Source organism: Centropristis striata, chromosome 4, assembly GCF_030273125.1.
Source record: "Centropristis striata isolate RG_2023a ecotype Rhode Island chromosome 4, C.striata_1.0, whole genome shotgun sequence".
Classification (NCBI taxonomy): Eukaryota; Metazoa; Chordata; class Actinopteri; order Perciformes; family Serranidae; genus Centropristis; species Centropristis striata.
In genome coordinates this window covers 30,056,147-30,075,578 of record NC_081520.1, presented here as the reverse complement: position 1 = coordinate 30,075,578, position 19,432 = coordinate 30,056,147, and the positions used below count along the sequence as shown (strand labels likewise).

The window sequence follows — 19,432 nt, the reverse complement described above, 5'->3', positions numbered from 1 at the left end:
TGTGGTTTTTGATTGACAAGTGATAATAAATACTCTTTGATTGTTTACAGTCTACAGCAGATCTTTCGAATGGAAGAGCACAGATACGTCCTTTAGGTGCAGCTCTGTGGCGGGGTTCACATCAGGACACACAGACATGCAGTGGCAACAGTTTGAGGCAGTTTAAACAGCGTTCATCCTCTGCACTGCAGCTGCTCTGAACACCCGTTTGCTTTAGTGTCCTCAAAGTCACTTCAGCAGTCATTGATTAGTTGAAATTAATTAATCTGCAAATATTTTAATAATAGTTTTGGAGTGTTGTTTGAACAAAACAGGATATTTGAAGATACCCTGTTGGGCTCTGAAAATGTATGATAAACATGTTTCATTCTTTTGTCATATTTCACAAATCAGTTAACAGAGAAAAATCATCAGCAGATTTATCACTAATCAAAATAATCATTAGCCGCAGTATTGACTGCTGCCTCAAAATGTTGCCATCAGACTGGTACTAAAGTAGTCCTGCCCCTTTGAAACACTTTAAGGCAGGGGAACATGAACACAATGGATGTAATGAAAACAATAAAAACAACTAACAGCAGAAATCAAAGCGATGTTTTGGAATAGATGTTTTGGAAATGTTCCATTTACATAGCAGGTTTTTTTTTTAATCTGAGAGCAGAGCGAACAACCGGGCTGTGGATGGAAACTTTGCCTCTTGTAGGATTTGAACCTGGGACATTTTTTGCTGGCAAGAAAAACAGTTTCTTTTATTCAGCAGAGAAAAATTCCAAAACATAAACTCAAATATTGCTATCCAAATTAAAAAGTAATTTTCTGACATTTATGAGTTATCAAAAAAACGTGATTCTGTAAACAAAGGCTGAAACAGATTATCGTCTTTTACTTTCTCAACGCAGTTCTTTTCTCTTTTTTTGCACGTAAAATATACACCTTATGTTCGGAGGGTTCCTGTTGATCCAACCAGGCAGAAAAAAACAACACTGTATCATCGCAGCATTTATTTGTCTCATTCTTCTCAAAATAGGATTAAGACAAGATCTCTCCTATCACACACAGCATCCTTCATGTACCGCCACTTTACGCTCCAGCATTGACACAACTCATTTATTATTTTTCTTCTCCATCTTCAACGTACCGTATAAAAAAAAGGTTGTTTTCATGCACATTCTCTCCCTCACAGTGTCAGCACCGAGCCCGCAGAGAGTAAAGTCCCACAGCAGCAGATGGAGCGAGTTTGGCAGAGTGGATCACTGGGAAACAGCACATTTTTCATTGCATTTTTTTGTTTTATTTCTGAAGACCGTGTTGACTTGATTTTGGTTTTGTGCAAGTCGATAGTATCAGATTCTTCTATTTAAAATACAACTTTGTCAAGCTTTTTGACACTTTATCGTCGAGAAAATGAATGTTTGGAGATACAGCGTAGTTACTGTGGTCTACATTAGTCTTTTAAAGACAAGGGTGTGACAATAAAGCTTCTATTTTTCTTTAAAAAAGGTTTTCTTTGCTAGAGGCATGCGACTTTAATGCAACAGAGATCTGATAAGAAACAATTTCACTCAGAACTGCAAAATCAGATTAAAAACGAAGGTTTGATATCTCTGTTTCTGCTGCATCTTAAACTAAAAACAGCTGCCTATATTTTCCTCAGCTCTCTCCTCTATCAGGATCCAGCTTCTCTAACAGCAGTGAGGAAGTTTAACAAGGGACAACCTGCAAACTGAGTCTGATTTTGGGCCCTGAGGGTATCCATACTCAAGAAAACACTGGTCCAATATCAGCTGTGAATTATTTACAAAACCTAATAAAAGTTTGAACCTATAAAAGAAGATGTTGCTTTCTCCTGGAATGGTAAAATTTCAACAACACTTGTATGTAGAGTAGGTTTGGACTTTATCACAATATTACAGGATGCAGGGGTATTAAGCAATCCTTATGATATGATTTTCAATATCCTCAAAAATACAGATGCTGCTCTCCCAGTCGATGTATTAACTGATATCCAGATGCTGTATTTAGGTGGTGTTCAGTGCACAGCATGCACCACCAGAAGTCAGTGTCATTTACCGTTTGTCCGGATGATTAAGGTGAGCCAGCCAACACGAACTAAGCTGTTTCTTTGTTATTTTATCTTACTGAGCTGCTAAACAGACGTTTCCCGGCTGCCAGCAGATCAACTGAGAGACAGCGAGGAAAAACAATATGTAGTTGTAGCATATTTTCTCATCATACTTCGTCAACTAAGGATTTACATCATCCAAACCAGAGTTGGTGGTTGTTGAAACAGTGCAAAAACTAACCAAGATGATTTTGGTGATTTTTGTTTTGAAGTTTGAATGACGTGAAGTTTAGATCACTTAACAATGCAAGCTAGTCTTGAGCGTGTTCTTCATACTTAAAATGTTGCAGGAGTTTCCTCTCTTCACAATTTTCCCCTTCTGCATGCATCTCGACTCTGCCTTCTACCGGAAAGACATCATAGAGCTAAAATGGCTGTTTTTTTAAGGGACCCCTCAAAACCCCAACTGTCCAAACTCGCTCCATCGCTGGCTCCGGGCCCGCCAGTCTTTCCGTATCATCATTAATGTTAATATTCTCTTAACTCACAGCTCACACTGTAGGCACAAAGTACCAAACCTCACCTGCTCCATGTCAAAAACTACAGAAGGTAACATTACAATCAATATCCCCCCACCCCCTACCTGTGACCAAAAATAAACAAGCTCCAGCACACAGAAATGTTGATTTAAAAAAAGGACCTTAGCTAACGCACACACACGTACACACGCACACACAGTCTGCAGCAGAGGGTGCTTGTTGGCTGTTGTGGTCCGGGACTTTTAGAGACAACGTAACAAAAAAACAAACATTGTTTAAAAAAAACTCCCATGAGTCTTTGGGCTCCGTTGAAACACTCTCTCTCTCCCATGGTGGGTTGTTCGTACCGGCTGAGGGGAGGTGGAAGTGATGTCAACGATGACATCACTTGATCGGGGGCGATGTCATTCAGTTATCCTCCCTGGGCTTCCTGTCTGGGTCCAGCGGAGTGTCGAAGACAAGAAAGTGACAGGAAGAAACTAGCCTCCTTTCTCCCTGTGAGGGTCGACGGGTGTGAGGGGGGGCGCGGTATTAGGTGGGGTCAAGCTTGGGATCAAAGGTCAAAGAAAGAGAGAGGAAGGAGGAGATGGTAGACAGAGAGAGAGAAAGAGAGGGATAGACAGAATAATGAGTGCAAGGTGTGCTAGCGGTTGTTCTTGGCAGCCTCCTTAGCAGCCACGATGAGAGGAGTCAGACTGGAGAGAGGCTTCGCCATCTTCAGAAACTGATGCTGTGAGAGGAGAAAGGAAGAGAGGGAAGGGAGAGGATTGAGTGAAGAAAAGAGAAATTCTTTCAGTTCACTGTACAAAAACAGAAGACTACAGAAACCCTGAAGTAACTACATCATGATTCCGATGTGCAAAATTCATTCATGCTTTGTCAGGTCTGTCTGCAAGACAACAAGCAGGAGAGTTCAGGGCGGTCAGAGCTCTATGCTGTGAAGGAAATGAACAATGCCTGGCTCAGATCTGCACTCCACTGAGTGCACTTTTCTAGAAGTTTATCACATTATTCGTGTTTTTAATAATTTCTCGAAAACGTTTTCTTCAATCACCATGTTACTGCTCTGTAGTTCTTTACAAGGTGAAACTCAGAAACCCAAGGTGGAGGAATTAGACAAGCTAGATCACCCCTTTAATCCAACCACAGCACACGCTCTATTTATGCTCCCTTTAGATAGGAAACTGTATACACCTCACAAACAATGTAACCGTTACTGCCTGTATACTTCCATGCGTCAAGATGGATGTTAAACAACTTGTCCATGAGAGGACAGCTCAGCTCAGAGTCAACCGCAAACATGGTAACGGTGGAGGAGGTGGCAGTTCTTTTGTTCACGATATCTTCTTAAAATTTCCCCCATTAAAAAAATGTCTTCTTTGTGTCCTATGGTCGTGTCTCGTCTGAACTTTTAGCTACGCTTGCCCTGCCGTTTCCAGAAAGAATATGTCATCACACTTTGAGCATTAAATGAGCCCTCAGACTGTAATAGCACAGAGGCCTGAATATAAACTGTATGTGCTGTCCTAAATAACCTCTTATTTAACACACACACACACACACACACACACACACACACTGAATCATCCTTTTGTGACTATTACTTCAGAGAACAGGAAGACTCTTTTACACACAAATGAGCCATTAAAGTGAATTACTTCTTTAACAGACCTCCTTCTGAAACAGAATAAAATCCCAGTTTCACCTCTCAGCTCTGACTCATCGTAGTTACACAACTCACTTTGCTGCTCAGTTAGACCTCCACCTCCACAGCTGTCTGTCTGTCTGCAACTAAGTGCACTTATTCATGAACTCTGAGGTAACTGTACTTCACCTACAACCCTGTTTCTAATTACGTATGTTCCATGTATTACACTTATTTAGGGCCATTTTTCTACATTAAGAGTACTTTTACTTTGGATACTTGTACAATCCTGATTCCAGAAAAACTGGGAGTTGTTTAAAGCTTACATAAAACAGAATGTGGTAATGTGCTAATTCTTTGTGCCATATATTCAATTGAAAGCTGCTCAAACTGATTAATTTTTTTTGTAAATAAACTCTGAATTCTTAGTTGAATCAGACTTGTACTTCTATTTAAGTTATGTTTGCTATGCAATACTTTTGTTTGCAGTGGAGCGTTTTGTTACACTAATTCTGCTTTTAATTGAGTAAATCTTGACCTCCATCAAAAATCACATTCTAGTATTGAAACAAAGAATAATTCTACTGTTTGTATTCACAATATGTAAAAAAACAAAAAAAAAAAACCCTCTTAAGGTGTCATGTAATTTCAAACAAGAAAATCTAATGTTCCTTAAAATATGGACACCATCTTTATCCAATTATTCCAATGAATGGGTATAAAAAACAACACTGACTTTAGGTCAAATGAGTAAAGGGCGCTAAGATTGTAACCTGGGGTGTTTTTTTTGTTTTTTTGTTTGTGGGATGGTAGAAATATTACCAACTCTACTAACTCTTTTTTTATATGAATATTTATCTTCAGAACTTGAACATGCACTAACTCACACACACACACACACACACACACACACACAGCTGCTGTACCTGCAGCAGCTCTTTAGCGGACCCTCTCTTCTCCACGTCCATTTCCAGACATCTGTTCAGGAAGTCTCTGAATATCGTCGAAAGCTTCTCCGGGTTCTGCAGCTCCGGCGTCCCGTTGGTGGCTATGAGATACAGCGCCTAGGCAACACACATGGGGCACAAGCTTAAAACCACTGAAAAACTCTACTCTGGTGCCATCGAGTGGTGGTTTAAAGAACGACTGAGACTGCCATATTTACAGGACACACTGCTTTGATAATATGTACTTTAAGGATGATGCAAGGTGATGGTGTTCATGGAGACTTTTGTCCACATGGGTTGGCCAAATTTAACGCAAAATGAAATTGCATTGCAGTTGCTTTAGGGCTAAAAACAATACATGATGCAACACTTTGCAGAGCTGCTGTTACAGCTGTACTCTCTCTATTCAAAAGGAAGATCTGATGTTGTGGACACATCATATTCTAATCCTTAAATAAAATGCAACCTCAACTTTTTTCGTGCAATTTACAGAATCCAAACTATTGCCTCATATATAGACTCTGCAAATTCAGTCTCACCCTGAGTGGATTTTCATTCAGGTACGGCGGCTCCCCCTCCACCATCTCTATGGCCATGATGCCCAGGGACCAGATGTCCACTTTGGGGCCGTAGGCTTTACGGGTCACGACCTCTGGAGCCATCCAGTATGGAGTCCCGACCATGGTGCTGCGTTTGCTCTGCTCCGGAGTGATCTGGGCGCAGAACCCAAAGTCAGCTGGGAGAAGAAGAGAGAAAATTAGTCCATGTGTTCACACTGAATTTCACTTGGTATTAATTTACCATTAATCTGTAAAATTCTATGACATATTTAAAAGTTTTTGAACTTTTTCAGCAGTAACAATCAACAAAAAGCAACCTGTGGGTCAAACCTGGTCAAAACCAACCCTCCAACGGAAATATTTCTCCAAGCTTTCCCTATTATTGTTTTTGCATCAAACCTTTCTGTGAAATTTCCTATATATGCTGTTAATGACAATATAAAGGCTCTTGTAAACAATCAAATCCTAATAAATCTATTATTTTATCAGGTAACAATAATCAAGACATCTTAATCCTCTGAACCCCTAAACAGTGGGTTTCTTTAAAAAAATAAATTACACAATTTCTCCAAGACAGAAACTGTAAGAACAGACATAATTGTCAGATTTTCCACTTTCTGACAGTCCTTTAATGGATCACGTGTGATAAACGCCTCTATCAGTAGAAACAACCAAACTGAACCTTAAAAATGTGATATTTGTGTTCACAGGAGTCGGATACAGTAGAATCAGAGCTCCCTCTGCTGGTCAAACACAAGCAACTACAACAAAAAATCTACCCAACTACACAGCAGTCTGACACCCACAATGAATGATTATATATGTAATATATATTTATAATAAATAAAATAAATATGACATGATGTCTGGTGTTGTGGACTGACTGAGTTTGACGGAGCCGTCCATGCCCAGCAGGATGTTGTCGCTCTTGATGTCTCGATGGATGACCTGGTTCGAGTGGAGGAACTCCAACGCCTGGAGACACTGGAGAGAGACAGAGAGACAGACTGATGATGTTGGCGTATTTTGATTAATTTTACACCAAAATGGTGTCTAATGTGTCATGTCTCTTACCTCTCTGCACACAGCAGCTATCTGGGCTTCATCCATGCAGGTTTCTGTGACAACGTCAGTCAAAGATCCTCCAGCCAGGTACTCCATCACCACCCACAGCTCGTCACCCACAAGGTAACTATCAAAACATCATAAATGTAGGTGTTTATAGTATTGATGACTCGCTGTAGAATAAAACCACAAAATAACAGTTTTCATTCCAGGGCATCAAATAACTTAACCATTTAATGTTGAACTAATTAACATGGAAGAAAATTAATAGAATAATAAGTTATTGATGAGTTTCAGTCACAGAATTCAACAACACTTGAATAACACAAAAATAAAGCAGGCAAAACAAAATGCATTCTTTATCAGTCCAGACACAGACACACACACAAACAGAGACACAGACACACACAGACACACACAGACACACACACACACGCACACACACACAGTACATCAGCGACAGTTAAAATGTTTTTCCATGGGGCTGACAGCTTTATCACCAGTCTTATACGTTCCTCCCCGACACAAATAGGTAACCAGGGTAACAGAGACCCCACCCTCGCCCCTCTACATCAGCATGTCTGGTGCGTTGGTATGGAAACTGAACCAGGATAAGAAGCTCTTCAGTTCAATGTTTCAGTCATCACAGGTCCAGGTTTGGGAACAGCAGATTGTGTCTTTCACATATTTGCTGCATTACTTAAAATAGTAAATAGTTTATAGAGTAATCAACAGAAATATACACTCACCGGCAACTTTATAATGTACACCTGCCCAACTGCTCGTTAACGCAAATATCTAATCAGCCAATCAAATGGCAGTAGTCAATGTATCCTGACATGAAGACATGGTATTTTACAAACTGCTGATCTAATAACCATCTCTAGGGTTTACAGAGAATGGTCCCAAAAAGAGAAAATATCCAGAGAGAGACTTGATGCTTGTTGATGCCAGAGGTCAGAGGAGAATGGCTTCCGTCAAGCCCACAGCACTGAAACAGATCTGGATCTGTCTGCAGCTTTTGACACAGTCGACCACAACATCCTCCTTCAGCGCCTCCACCACACCATTGGATTCTCTGACTCCGCCCTCTTACCTGTCTGGAAGAACATGGTGTCCCTCAAGGGTCGGTTCTTAGCTCCCCCCTGTTCACCCTCTACACTCTTCCCCTTGGCCACATCATAAATCAGCATGGAATATCATTCCTCTGCTACGCTGACGACACACAACTATATATAAAAACTGGTCCATCATTATAGCACCTGCCTTGAGGAGATAAAGGCGTGGATGGCGAAAAACTTTCTACAACTTAATAGCTCAAAAACAGAAGCTATCTTAGTTGAGACACCGAACCAGGTCCGGTCATCTCCCATAACACAAATCACCTTCTCTGGTCAAAACATCCCCCTGTCATCTACAGTCACCGACCTGGGTGTAAAATTTTATACTCATCTCACTTTTGAACACATTAAACATCTCTGCAAGACCTCCTTCTACCAGAACTGGTCCAAGCCTTTATCTCCTCAAGGCACTCCTCATCGGGACTCCTAGCAAGAGCCTACAAAAACTGGAACACATCCAGAACAGCGCTGCTAGGGTCCTGGTGAGGGTGTGTATCACACCCATCCTTCACTCACTCCACTGGCTTCCTGTTTCATTCATCAACTACAAAATCTCTCTGCTAACCCATCAGTGCATCCATGGAAATGCCCCGCCCTACCTCAAAGAACTCCTCACACCACAAATCTCCTCACGTAACCTCCGCTCAGGAAACAAACACACCTTACAGCCCCCCAGGACTAAGCTCCGTACTATGGGTGATCGGGCCTTCTGCTCAGCCGCTCCTCACCTGTGGAATTCCCTCCCAGACCACCTCAGGGCTCAACAAAAAACAGACCATTTTAAGAAAGGCCTAAAAATCTTTCTCTTTAAAAAGGACTTTTATTGAATGTATCATTGTGCTTTTGGCTTTTAAACCTTTTTTTATTTTACTCTATAGCACCTTGGGGTTGCTTTTAACAATGAAAAGTGCTTTACAAATAAAATGTATTATTACTATTATTATTATCAATGGGTCAACAGGAGCTCAAATAACCATTTATGACAACCAAGGTCTGCAGAAGACCATCTCTGAATGCTCAACACGTCCAACCTTGAAGCAGAAAAAGACCACACTGCCATCTTATTAGGTACATCTTGCTTGCTTATAAAGGGGCAGGTGAGTGTGGTTGTTGGTGGCAGCCCGAGTTTTATTAGGAATATTATACCAATATACCTTGACGTCAGTCAAAACACAGGAATTATTTTGTGTTATTCGGTGACTTTGTTGAATTCTTTGAAACATCACGTCATCTACTGTGGACACTGACTATAGATAAGTGCCTCATATGAACAGGATATGTTTTGACTTACATGTAACTGTAAATGTTTAATAGAGCATTGTACAAGAAGAAAAAGACTAGGTTCTGAATAAAATGCTTGAAATCTGATTAATAAACGATTAATAAAAGTAATAATCGACAGTTTAATCAATTGTCTAAATGGATGATAGTTGCAGCCCTCCTGTGACGGTGTGTCTGACCTGTCCAGGTAGTTGACGATGTTCGGGTTCTTATTTTCCCTCATCACCAGAATCTCATTGATGATCAGCTCCTTCTTTGGCTGCTGCTGCAGGTTCATCTGTTTAATGGCCACCTGAGAGAAAAGAGAGACATTCCACTCTTCACTTTCTCATATTCATGCAAATGAATCACAACAGGGGGGAAAATAGTAAAAAAAAAAAAAGACACATAAACAAGTTTAAAAAAAAGATAACGCGAAAGGAAATAAAAGGCGAAAAGAGGATGAAAAGGAAAATGGTAAGAAACCGAGGACGGACAGCCAGAGAGAAATATCTAAATCCGAAGGTAGTAAAGAGTTGTTAGGCAGCGCAGCCTGACAGACATTAAAAAGTGAGCACACAGACTAATCCTCAGAGAGTGAAACTGAGGAGGATTATCCCGACAGACGAGCTGAGCTTCTTTAAAATTAACCTGGAAGTCACATCTGTTGAAGCCTAACTTAAATCCAGTTACTGTCACAATGTTCTCACTGTGCAAACTCCAGCTGAACTTACTGCCCTCTTCCCTTAAAGTCTCTTTGCTTCATTTTACCTGATTAAATAATGACACCTGGATGAACACATCTCCTTTAAACTTCCTGTTAACTCACCACGTTCTCCAACCCCTCGTAACTTTTAAAAGGCCTTCAGTTTGAACTTTACTTCTTCCTAAATGTGCTATTTAAACATTTTAGACAGGAAACTTAATTTAAACTCTTCTCACGGTTTAACTTGATCTGACTTAAAACTTGCTTTACTGTAGTTTCTGGCCTTTCAGCTCACACTTAAACTGTCTGAACACAGTTAGTGAACCTTATTTCCCATCTACTTCCTCTTTGATTTCAGGATGTTTTAATCATCCCTCTTTAATCTGTTTCCTTGTGGGAGTTTAAAAGTGTTCACTATTCCAGTCAATCCCAAAGTCCTTACATTTGGGTCAAAAAAACTTCAAAGACCTGTGTTTCGTGGTCTAACAGACACGAGACAAGTATTAAATGGATTGCCATGAAATTACAGTAACTACAGTCTAACTATAGTCCTCATTTTAGTACTGCTGGTGTTTCCTTTGTGACGCAGGAGCTGAAGGAGAACAGATGAATGTAGGAGGGAGACAAAAAACATGGGGGATGATAAATGAAACCAACCTCCTGTCCTGTAGCGATGTCTATAGCTGTGTACACGGTCCCAGACGCCCTGAAAACAACAGCAGAGAGCTCCAGTTAAACATTACAATTCTACAATGTCATTAAGCAGACGCTTTTATCCAAAGTGACGTACAAATGAGAGTTAATACACACATTATGTCATCCAACTGCAAAAAGAGGAGCTCTCCTCCAGGCGTGTCTCCCTCTCCCCTCACTAAGGAAAGTTGGATCTCACTCAGTTGTCCCTCCCAGTTTGAGACACACCGTCTACCTCGCTAAACTGCACGTGTGTGGTGTCCACACAGACCGCGCTGCTACTGCTGTTTCTTCTTTCTATACTGAGTTTTACTTTAATAACAGACGTTAATAAGGATGTTTCATTTATTTCATTATGAATTTTATGTTTTGAGAGAAAAATGTTAAAATGCAAGTTGACTTCATGCATTTATTGAGTAGATTTGCAGTTTTCTTCTAAGTATCTAACGCGCACACACACACACACACACACACACACTAAAACAGCAATGCATTTAACCCATCCTTCAACCACCAGTAAACATACCTGTGTGGGGGTTAGGTGCCTTGCTCAAGGGCACTTCAGTCCTTGATCTGTCAGTCCTGGGATTTAAACCAGTGACCCTCTGGTTTCAAGCCCGATTTTCTAACCTCTAGGCTGCTATGTTGATTTGAACTGATCTTTGTTATATTCATAACAAATCACTAATGTTCAATATTACTTTCTATCTTTCTAAAGCAAATAATTGGGTTCTGTTCAAAATCACATTTTAGACATGTCCCACCTTTTTTTGAGGAATTCTCTTTAAAAGAAAAGTTCCCCAAATCAAGTGTGAACAAAAAGCCTTTAAATTCCCAGAAGATTCATGCCTTACCCCTGTCCGATCTTCTCAAAGCGAGTATATTTCTTCTTGGGGTCTCCCACACTTACGATCGTCCCTGCGTCAAAACAGAAAAAGAAGAAAACACTTACTTATTGACTGAACAAAACAAACAGCATCATACTGTGTATGGATCTGCAAGAGAGCAAAAAAAAAAAATCAAATCAGACCCTCCATCCAGTATTTCTATGTTCTTTTTACTGAATATGAATGGATACAACAGAGACGTGTCTTTCTATCCATCCAAATTCTCCTCTATGTTCATCACACTCAGGTCAAAGCAGCATGCTGACTGGGAGAGAGAGCGGAGAGAAAAGTGGAGGAACAACAGAGAGAAAAAGAAGATGACACAAGAAATGAGGGACGAGACTTAATCTTTACAGGTCAGAAACTAAATGGAGAAGTCAAGAATTCACCAAAAAGTTTCAAAACAGTAAATTCAGAAAAGTAAAACTGACATAGAGCTGGGACCTTAAGACTGAAAAATGGAGAAAAAAATGGAGAGAAGAAAGAAAGAAAGAAAGAAAGAAAGAACGAATGAAGGCGCTGGTGTAGTTCTTCTGTCTGCAGTTCAGTAATCAGAATCCACAGTAGGAAAGTGATTAGAGGATAAAAGTTGGAGTCACTCTGTAACCACGGGAGAGTGGATGATGGAAAGAGAGAGGACAACCAATCAGACGTGAGGATTGAACACTGGGGGCGAGGACAGTGGATTTCAGGTCTGTCAATCAGAGGGACAGACAGACAGAGAGACAGACAGGCAGGCAGTATCCTGCTCTTACCAGCAGAGGGAGATCTGAGCACATCTGGACAGGCGTGGGGCATGATTTAAAAAATATACAGGCTTTTATTACAAATACACAACAACAAACTTCAATATGGGGGAGCCGTTTTAAAAAAAAAAAGTGCTTTTATTTTGAAGGGTTGGGGGCTTGATTTTGAAACTATTCAGACACATGGTGTAAAATGCAGAAATCATGATTGTCATAGTAAAATTTAAAAGTAAGTATTTCCATAAAAGTGTCTGAAAAATACGGAAATGTATACTAATTATTTCTGCTCTCTCACTCTTTCCCAATCCTGCAGACGTTTTCCCCTTTTCTCTTTCTTAACTGCCTTCAGGGGGTTTGGATGGAAGTGGCACTCTGGCTCAGGCTCAGTGTGACTCTCATGGCGGTCCCAGCTGTCCGTGTACACGTTGGCTTGGGAGTAAACTCAGGGCTTCACCCTCACCCCCGGCACACTTGACACACATTTATAAGTTAAGTTCTTTTGTGGACCAGACTTTGAGACGTGTGATGCACAATTCATGGTGCTATCAGCAGCTGCAATCCATTCTTTGTGAACTCGCTCCTGAGTGTCAAGCCACTAGGCTGGAAATGTGACAATGAAGCATTAACACTTCAATAAAGTAAACTTATTAACAGGATCATCTGAACACTGTGAGAGTCTGTAGGAGGGTTATTTTGTTAGAAGTGATAACGTTATGTAACATCTTTCACAAACACCCCACACGATCAAGCGCTACAAAAACATATTCGTCGTCATATGAAAAGCAATCAAGTAGAATCTTTTTACATGGAACAGGCACCGTATCATGTGTCAGATTCACAGTGATTAGCAAATTAATTAGACCACTGGTTTACGCCACAGCTGTCCTAAATTAACTGCATTAGTAATTTTTTATGTTTCTGTAATGGTTAATACACCAGTATGTGGAAGCTCTTTAATTAAATTATATTTTTAATACTAAAATATAATTATTATTGTTATCGATTCATTTTTTATGTTTCTGTAATGGTTAATACACCAGTATGTAAAAGCTTGTTAATGAAATTATATTTTTAGTACTAAAATATAATTAAAATTGTTATCCATGAACTGTCACATTATTATTTCTTGATTACTATGTCAAGTTATAGTTATTTACTTGCATTCCTGAACAGAAAAAATCATTTTAGTGGTTGAATGTAATACATGTTAAGTTTTCTTTTTGTTAAATTACATAAGAAGATATTTGCTGAAATCACCGCTCAACGACTTGAGCTTAAAATAAACTCACACCCTCCTCTGTGAGAGAAAATGTGTGTGTGTGTATGAAGAGAAAGTGATGAAACAGCGAGTCAAAAATAAGAGTGTAAATGAGACTAAAATTAGTACTTGGAGACTCACTGAACTACAGCAGGTAAAAGCTGCAGCAGAAGACTGACATGGGATAAAGATGATATAGAGCAAATATGTAATCCACAGGACACAATACTACATGTTGATTTTATATAATATCAGTATATAAACATTAGGCCTGTGCAGACTTGTATGTTAGAGAAAAGTTAAATGGTCTTTTAAAAGAGAAGAAAAGCAACTAAATGTTCAGGGCTGTAGTAGATCAGCAACTCACGTGTTCTTTGAGGTAAAATTACTGTTTTGTCAAAGAAGCCTGGTGTCTTTGAAGAGAGATAACAGCTTCAATTCCTCATAATAAATCGGATGTCTGACAGCAAGGTAAAGCTGTGAAAATATTCAACATAACGTGTACACTTAAACTGAAATTGATCTTTTAAGATAGTTGAAATACTGCCATCCCGGTCCACAGCAGCACATTGCTTATCTTCAATGTCAGTAGTCTCCTAACTGGGGATGTGCCGACCGCCATTTCTTTAGGTGACTGGCTATGGACCCCATCCAACGAACTACCTTTCATAAATCTGAACTATCCTTTTGAAAGGTGCAGGGTACATTCGAGAGGATGAATGATTCTTACGTAGTTTCTCGAGGATCTCCTCGTCCGACATCTTCTTCTTCCTGGTTTTGTCCTGGGGGCGGGGCACGGAAGGCCCGGGGGCGGGGCTCGCACTGGGAGGGCTGCTGGGAGCTCCTTCTGCAGAAGGGACAGCGGGGGTGACAGCAGCGGCGGCGGCCGTCGGTGGGGAGATGGGAGAGGTCGCAGCATCTTTGGTCGGAGGAGTAGGGAGAGGCTCGATGACTGAGCGAGTGTATATCTGAAAGAATACGTTAAAATATGTCAAATAAAAACACTCCTTAAGTCTTTTTCCTCATCCCAGGATATAACCAATGTAATTAATCACAGCTTATGCCAACTGTAAGAACACTTGATAAAATAACTGCTGATGTTTAAATGCTGATAAAGTAAAACTGTAACTGAGCTGTGAGGCGTTTGAGTCCCCCTCCGTTTTCAGACTGTCAGCATGTAAAAAAGAAAAACAACAGAGACACTGGAGCTTGTGTGTGTGTGTGTGTGTGTGTGTGTGTGTGTGTGTGTGTGTGTGTCTGTGTCTGTGTTATGGTGGGGGCTTTGGTCAGGTGCACTAGACTTGTTACCATGGAAATGGCAGCAGCGCCATGGAAGCAGCCTCTCAACCGCCAACCTGTCTGAGAGAGGAGCAACAATGTCTGTTTGTGTGTGTGTGCCTGTGTGTGTGTGTGTGTCAGGAAAGGACATAAAACAGGAATCTATGGAGTTGTGTGTCTGTGTGTGTGTGTGTGTGTGTGTTTGTGTGTGTGTTTGACCGGCAGTGTGTGCATTTTAACATTTAACCAGTCTCTGTAATAACTGTTGATTTCTCCCTAGTTTGAATTCCAACACATCCATGACAGGTAACAAGTCTAGTTGAAGATATCTACAAGTCCTTCCCCCCTAGTCGAAATGTTAATTATCTGGAAATGTTCAATGTAGATATCTTCAATGAGGTACGTACATATCTGTAATATAATTTAATTTGGTCATTTGAAAGTCACCTCAGTTTTAATGATATGATGGCGACAGATCTGAGATGGTTTGTTTATATGTCTGACATATCTGAAATGCAACTGTTAATATCTAAAATAAGACATTTTGCAGACAAAACAATTAACCAGTCATGAGAAAGAAAACAGCAGATAAACTGATGATGAAAATAATATTAAGTCGCAGACCTGAACATATGTTTGTTTTGTTTTCAATCATTTTGCTGAAGCTAAAATTGAAATTTTCAGGACTGAGTTGTGAGATTTCAAATACCCTTAGCTGACAGTTTAGTAGGTACAAGCCCAATTCCAAAAAAGTTTGGAAGTTGTCTCAAGTGTAAATAAAACATTAATTTTATGATCCTTTGTGACATGCAGTATATTTAATTGAAACTGAACAAGGAAAACTAATGCAGTCTAATAAAACAGTCCAGCAATAAATCATGAAGGCTATAAAAAAAAATGTTCAATTCAAATGTATGATTATTTATGAGTGATGCTGAAGTGTTTAACCCTCATTAATACAGCATTCACAGTGTGGACAAAATAATATGAACTGATGATTTATTGCTGAGCTAAGTGTATCTAATAACTGGCCACTGTAATAAGTTTGCTGTGGAAGGAGAAAGTGAGGACTCTTCATATTAGTTAGTCTTACATGGAGTGTGTGTGTGTGTGTGTGTGTGTGTGTGTGTGTGTGTGTGTGTGTAATCCTGACTGAACAGAGAACAGAAAGCTTCTTTGACAAACTTTATCTAAATAAAAAACCTCTGCTTCCCCTGTGACTGCCGCTCCCACGCGCGCACGCACACACGCACGGGCGCGCACGCATGCACACATGCACGCACACACACACACACACACACACACACACACACACACACACACACACACACACACACACACACACACACACAGGGTTGTTCTCTATAAATCAGTATGTCCCACGTGAGTCATTTACCAACGTCCAGGTAGCAGTCGTCCATTAAATGTCTCACACCCATTAATCTCTAAATGGACCTGTCTCCTGACTCACCTCTCTGAGAAGACTGTGTGTGTGTGTGTGTATGTGTGTGTGTGTGTGTGTGTGTGTGTGTGTGTACATGTATATATCTGTGTATGTGTGTATGTGATTTACTTAACGCCATATACACAAACAATCCTTTTAAGGTGTTGCCAGTTAGTTTTTTTTACCTACAATTTTAAAGTGTTGGGTCTATTGTTTTGCCTAGGCATTTTATTTATTGTTTGTGTGTTCTCTCTTCTCTCAGGTGTCTTTGGTCCAGCCTGATTAAAAGAGAGGATAAAATGTGGGCAGGAGGGACTACTTACTCTCATCCAGACTCAGACATTTAAACATTGTGAGGACATTTTGGTTGGTTCAAAAGACTGTTTGGTTCAGGTTTAGGTTAGGTACAAGCCTGATTCCAAAAAAGTTGGGACGTTGTCTCAAACTTAAATAATACAAAACAGTATGCAATATTACTGCTAATCTTTTTTGACGGATATTATATTGAAAATTCTACAAAAGAATATATATAGTGGCCATTTTTCCAATAATCTAAATCAAACAGGCCACTGCAGCACCATGTGCTTGTAGTGTACACAGGCAAAAGACATTCAATGTCCATTCAACGTTCCTTTGGTTTTCATAATTAATTTTTCTAAAAGCAAGCAAGCAAACAAGGAAATCTCTATGCCTCTCCTGCTCCTGTAAAAAACCACAGGGCCACCCAGGTGCATCATGGTCCTACAACTATCCTTCAGCCCGTATAACCTTGTGTGCCCACAGTATTATCCAAAATCCCAAATAAAACAAAACCAAATTAAAAATACTAACTAGAAAAAACTCAACAAGGAAGTAATTAGATTAAACAAACAACTAGATAAATAAAATGCTATTAGACTCTAATCTAAATGAAACAAACATCTAGAATAATCAAAGAAAATAATACAAAGCAAAACTAATAAACAAACATAAATCGCAAAAACACAAAACACAAATCTCCTACAACATATTTAATGTTCAAACTGATAAACTTGTATTTTGTATTTATATGCTCTGAATTCTGAATTTGTTTTTATTTACGTTTTATAAAACTTCCCAACTTCTTAGAATATGGGTTGTATTCAGTTGTGAGGGTTAACAGGTTATGTCATTAAGGGTCCTGACAAGTGTAGAAAGAGTGTGTGTGTGTGTGTGTGTGTCCTTACTGATTTGGTGTGTTCTGGTCGGGGGGCAATCACCGGCGGGGGCTCGGCCTCATCTTCATCGTCATCCTCGGATACAGTGGCTATGGCGGGGGTCTCCGACACGGCCTTGGAGCTCTGCATGATGTCAGAGGGGGAGAGTGGGCGGAGCCTCAGTGACATCATCGTCACGTGAGCCAACAGCGACACCAGACCCATCATTGCTTCCTACTGTTACTGCCTCTTCTTCTACTGCTCTATCATCTCATTGTGCAGGAGTCCTCCAACCGGTCTTCAGCTCTTCTTCTCTGCTTGTTTTTTCTCTAAATTTAACTTCCTGCTTCCCTCTCTCTGTCTTTCCACCTTTTTTCTTTCGCCCTCCTCTCGTCATCACTGTTGATGTCTGAACGCTCTAGTCATGTCTGGCTCCTGATGTCACTAGTCACACATCCTCCCCTCCATCTCTCTCTTCTTCTTCTCTGCTCTATCTCTCTCTCTGATAGTCTGATGCTCGGCTGGTGGCCAAGCTGCAGGGAAACGGTAAAAGGAGGAAAAGATGCTGATTCACAATGCAGACAGAGAAAGAGAGAGGGAGAGTGAGAGAGGTAGAGGACGGCATCTCTAGGTGTGGCATCATCACCATCACTTCCTCCTCCCTCTTTTCTATTTATTCTAACCTTCATATTTTGGTTTAAAGGTACCTTTCAGACATTTGTACTGCGGCAAAAACAAAACTTTGTCATTTATTTCAATAAGAACCTTTAAGTTTGAAGCTGTGTGTGTCTGTATTGGAAATATATACAGAACTTGCCAGTTAAAAAGCATGCACCAGGTAGAATATCTGTGTTCTTTTAAACAAGCATACTGAACAAAAAAATCACCCCCCTAATGACATCCATCAATTAACAGAGTTGTGCACCGTCAGCTTAAATGCAGTGCGGTTTACTTTAATTAATCAAGAATCTCCTCCATTTTGAGATTCTTCTTTGACATAATCATCTTCAAGTTTTCAGGATAATATGTGGGGAGTAACTCATATAAGTATGGTCCCTTTAAGTATTCCTTTAAACTAGAACATATGGTATAGTACATATTAAGAGTCAAATAACATTACATCAGGGAAAAAAATCAGCGATATTTGAATCATAATACTTTAATATTTTTACTTAAATAAGGTTTTAAATGCAGTAATTCACTTCTACTTAAATTAAGGATCTGAACACTTCTTCCACTACTGCTTATTATAAATAATCCAAATGAATAAAGAGCAAACTTTTGGAACAATCAAATTCGAGGTCAGAGACAAACATCAGCATCGACCCTAAATCACCACAGATTCAAAACCGTTTCAGAGGAAACACAATCTGAACCTCAACACGACGTCTTCAACTCTTTTTATTACACTCTTCCAAATGTTTTCTCATCTCCCCCCATCTGTTACTCCCCCTCCCTCCTCCCATACTGCACCTCCTCTCTGGTCTGTCGTGATAAAGCGGTAGATTGAACCTCATCTTCTCCGCTCCTTCTTTTAATCTCCTCATCGTCTCACACAGCAGCTCTCCCTACTTCCTCTCTTAATCCTTTCATTGCTTGTCATCGTGACAGACTACATCCAGGCTCCATTCCCCTTCGAGATAGTCTGCTCTCAAATCGACTCTATGCCTCAAACGTGCCTGAACTTACCCTTTAAAACACTAAAGTCACACAAAAACACAAACTGCTGCAGTGGACCAGCAACTCCTACAAGGGTAAAATGACTCTTTTTGTCAATGGAGTCTGGTGGCTTTGAAAAAGGCATATGTGACATAGAAAGAATCCATTTAAGGGGGCTATAGGGCAGTAAATAATTAAATATTAAATAAATAATACAAAAATAACACATGTGGCTGTATGAGAAACACAGGACAGTTGTGACTCTGTGTTGACAGAAGCGGTCTTACCGTTGTGTTGGAGGAGCTGTAGGCATCTGCGTTTTTATCTGCAGGTGGAAAAAAAGAAATTTAAGAGAAGAAAGAAGAAGAAGAAAGACCCAGACATGCT

At 40.0% G+C, this 19,432-nt stretch overlaps 1 protein-coding gene across 1 annotated transcript in view; it reads right to left on the bottom strand.

Moving 5' to 3' along the window:
• Positions 1–2,261: 2,261 nt before the first annotated feature.
• pak1 (p21 protein (Cdc42/Rac)-activated kinase 1) overlaps positions 2,262–19,432 on the bottom strand; it is a 47,292-nt gene continuing 30,121 nt past the window's right edge. The window contains exons 6-16 of the mRNA XM_059331041.1: positions 19,333–19,370; positions 17,417–17,530; positions 14,220–14,457; positions 11,453–11,516; positions 10,563–10,611; positions 9,400–9,512; positions 6,828–6,945; positions 6,638–6,737; positions 5,733–5,929; positions 5,173–5,310; positions 2,262–3,331 (exon numbers count right to left, since the gene is read on the bottom strand). Coding sequence (XP_059187024.1) covers positions 3,245–3,331; positions 5,173–5,310; positions 5,733–5,929; positions 6,638–6,737; positions 6,828–6,945; positions 9,400–9,512; positions 10,563–10,611; positions 11,453–11,516; positions 14,220–14,457; positions 17,417–17,530; positions 19,333–19,370 — 1,256 coding nt within the window. The 3' untranslated portion in view covers positions 2,262–3,244. The remainder of the gene's footprint in view (positions 3,332–5,172; positions 5,311–5,732; positions 5,930–6,637; positions 6,738–6,827; positions 6,946–9,399; positions 9,513–10,562; positions 10,612–11,452; positions 11,517–14,219; positions 14,458–17,416; positions 17,531–19,332; positions 19,371–19,432) is intronic.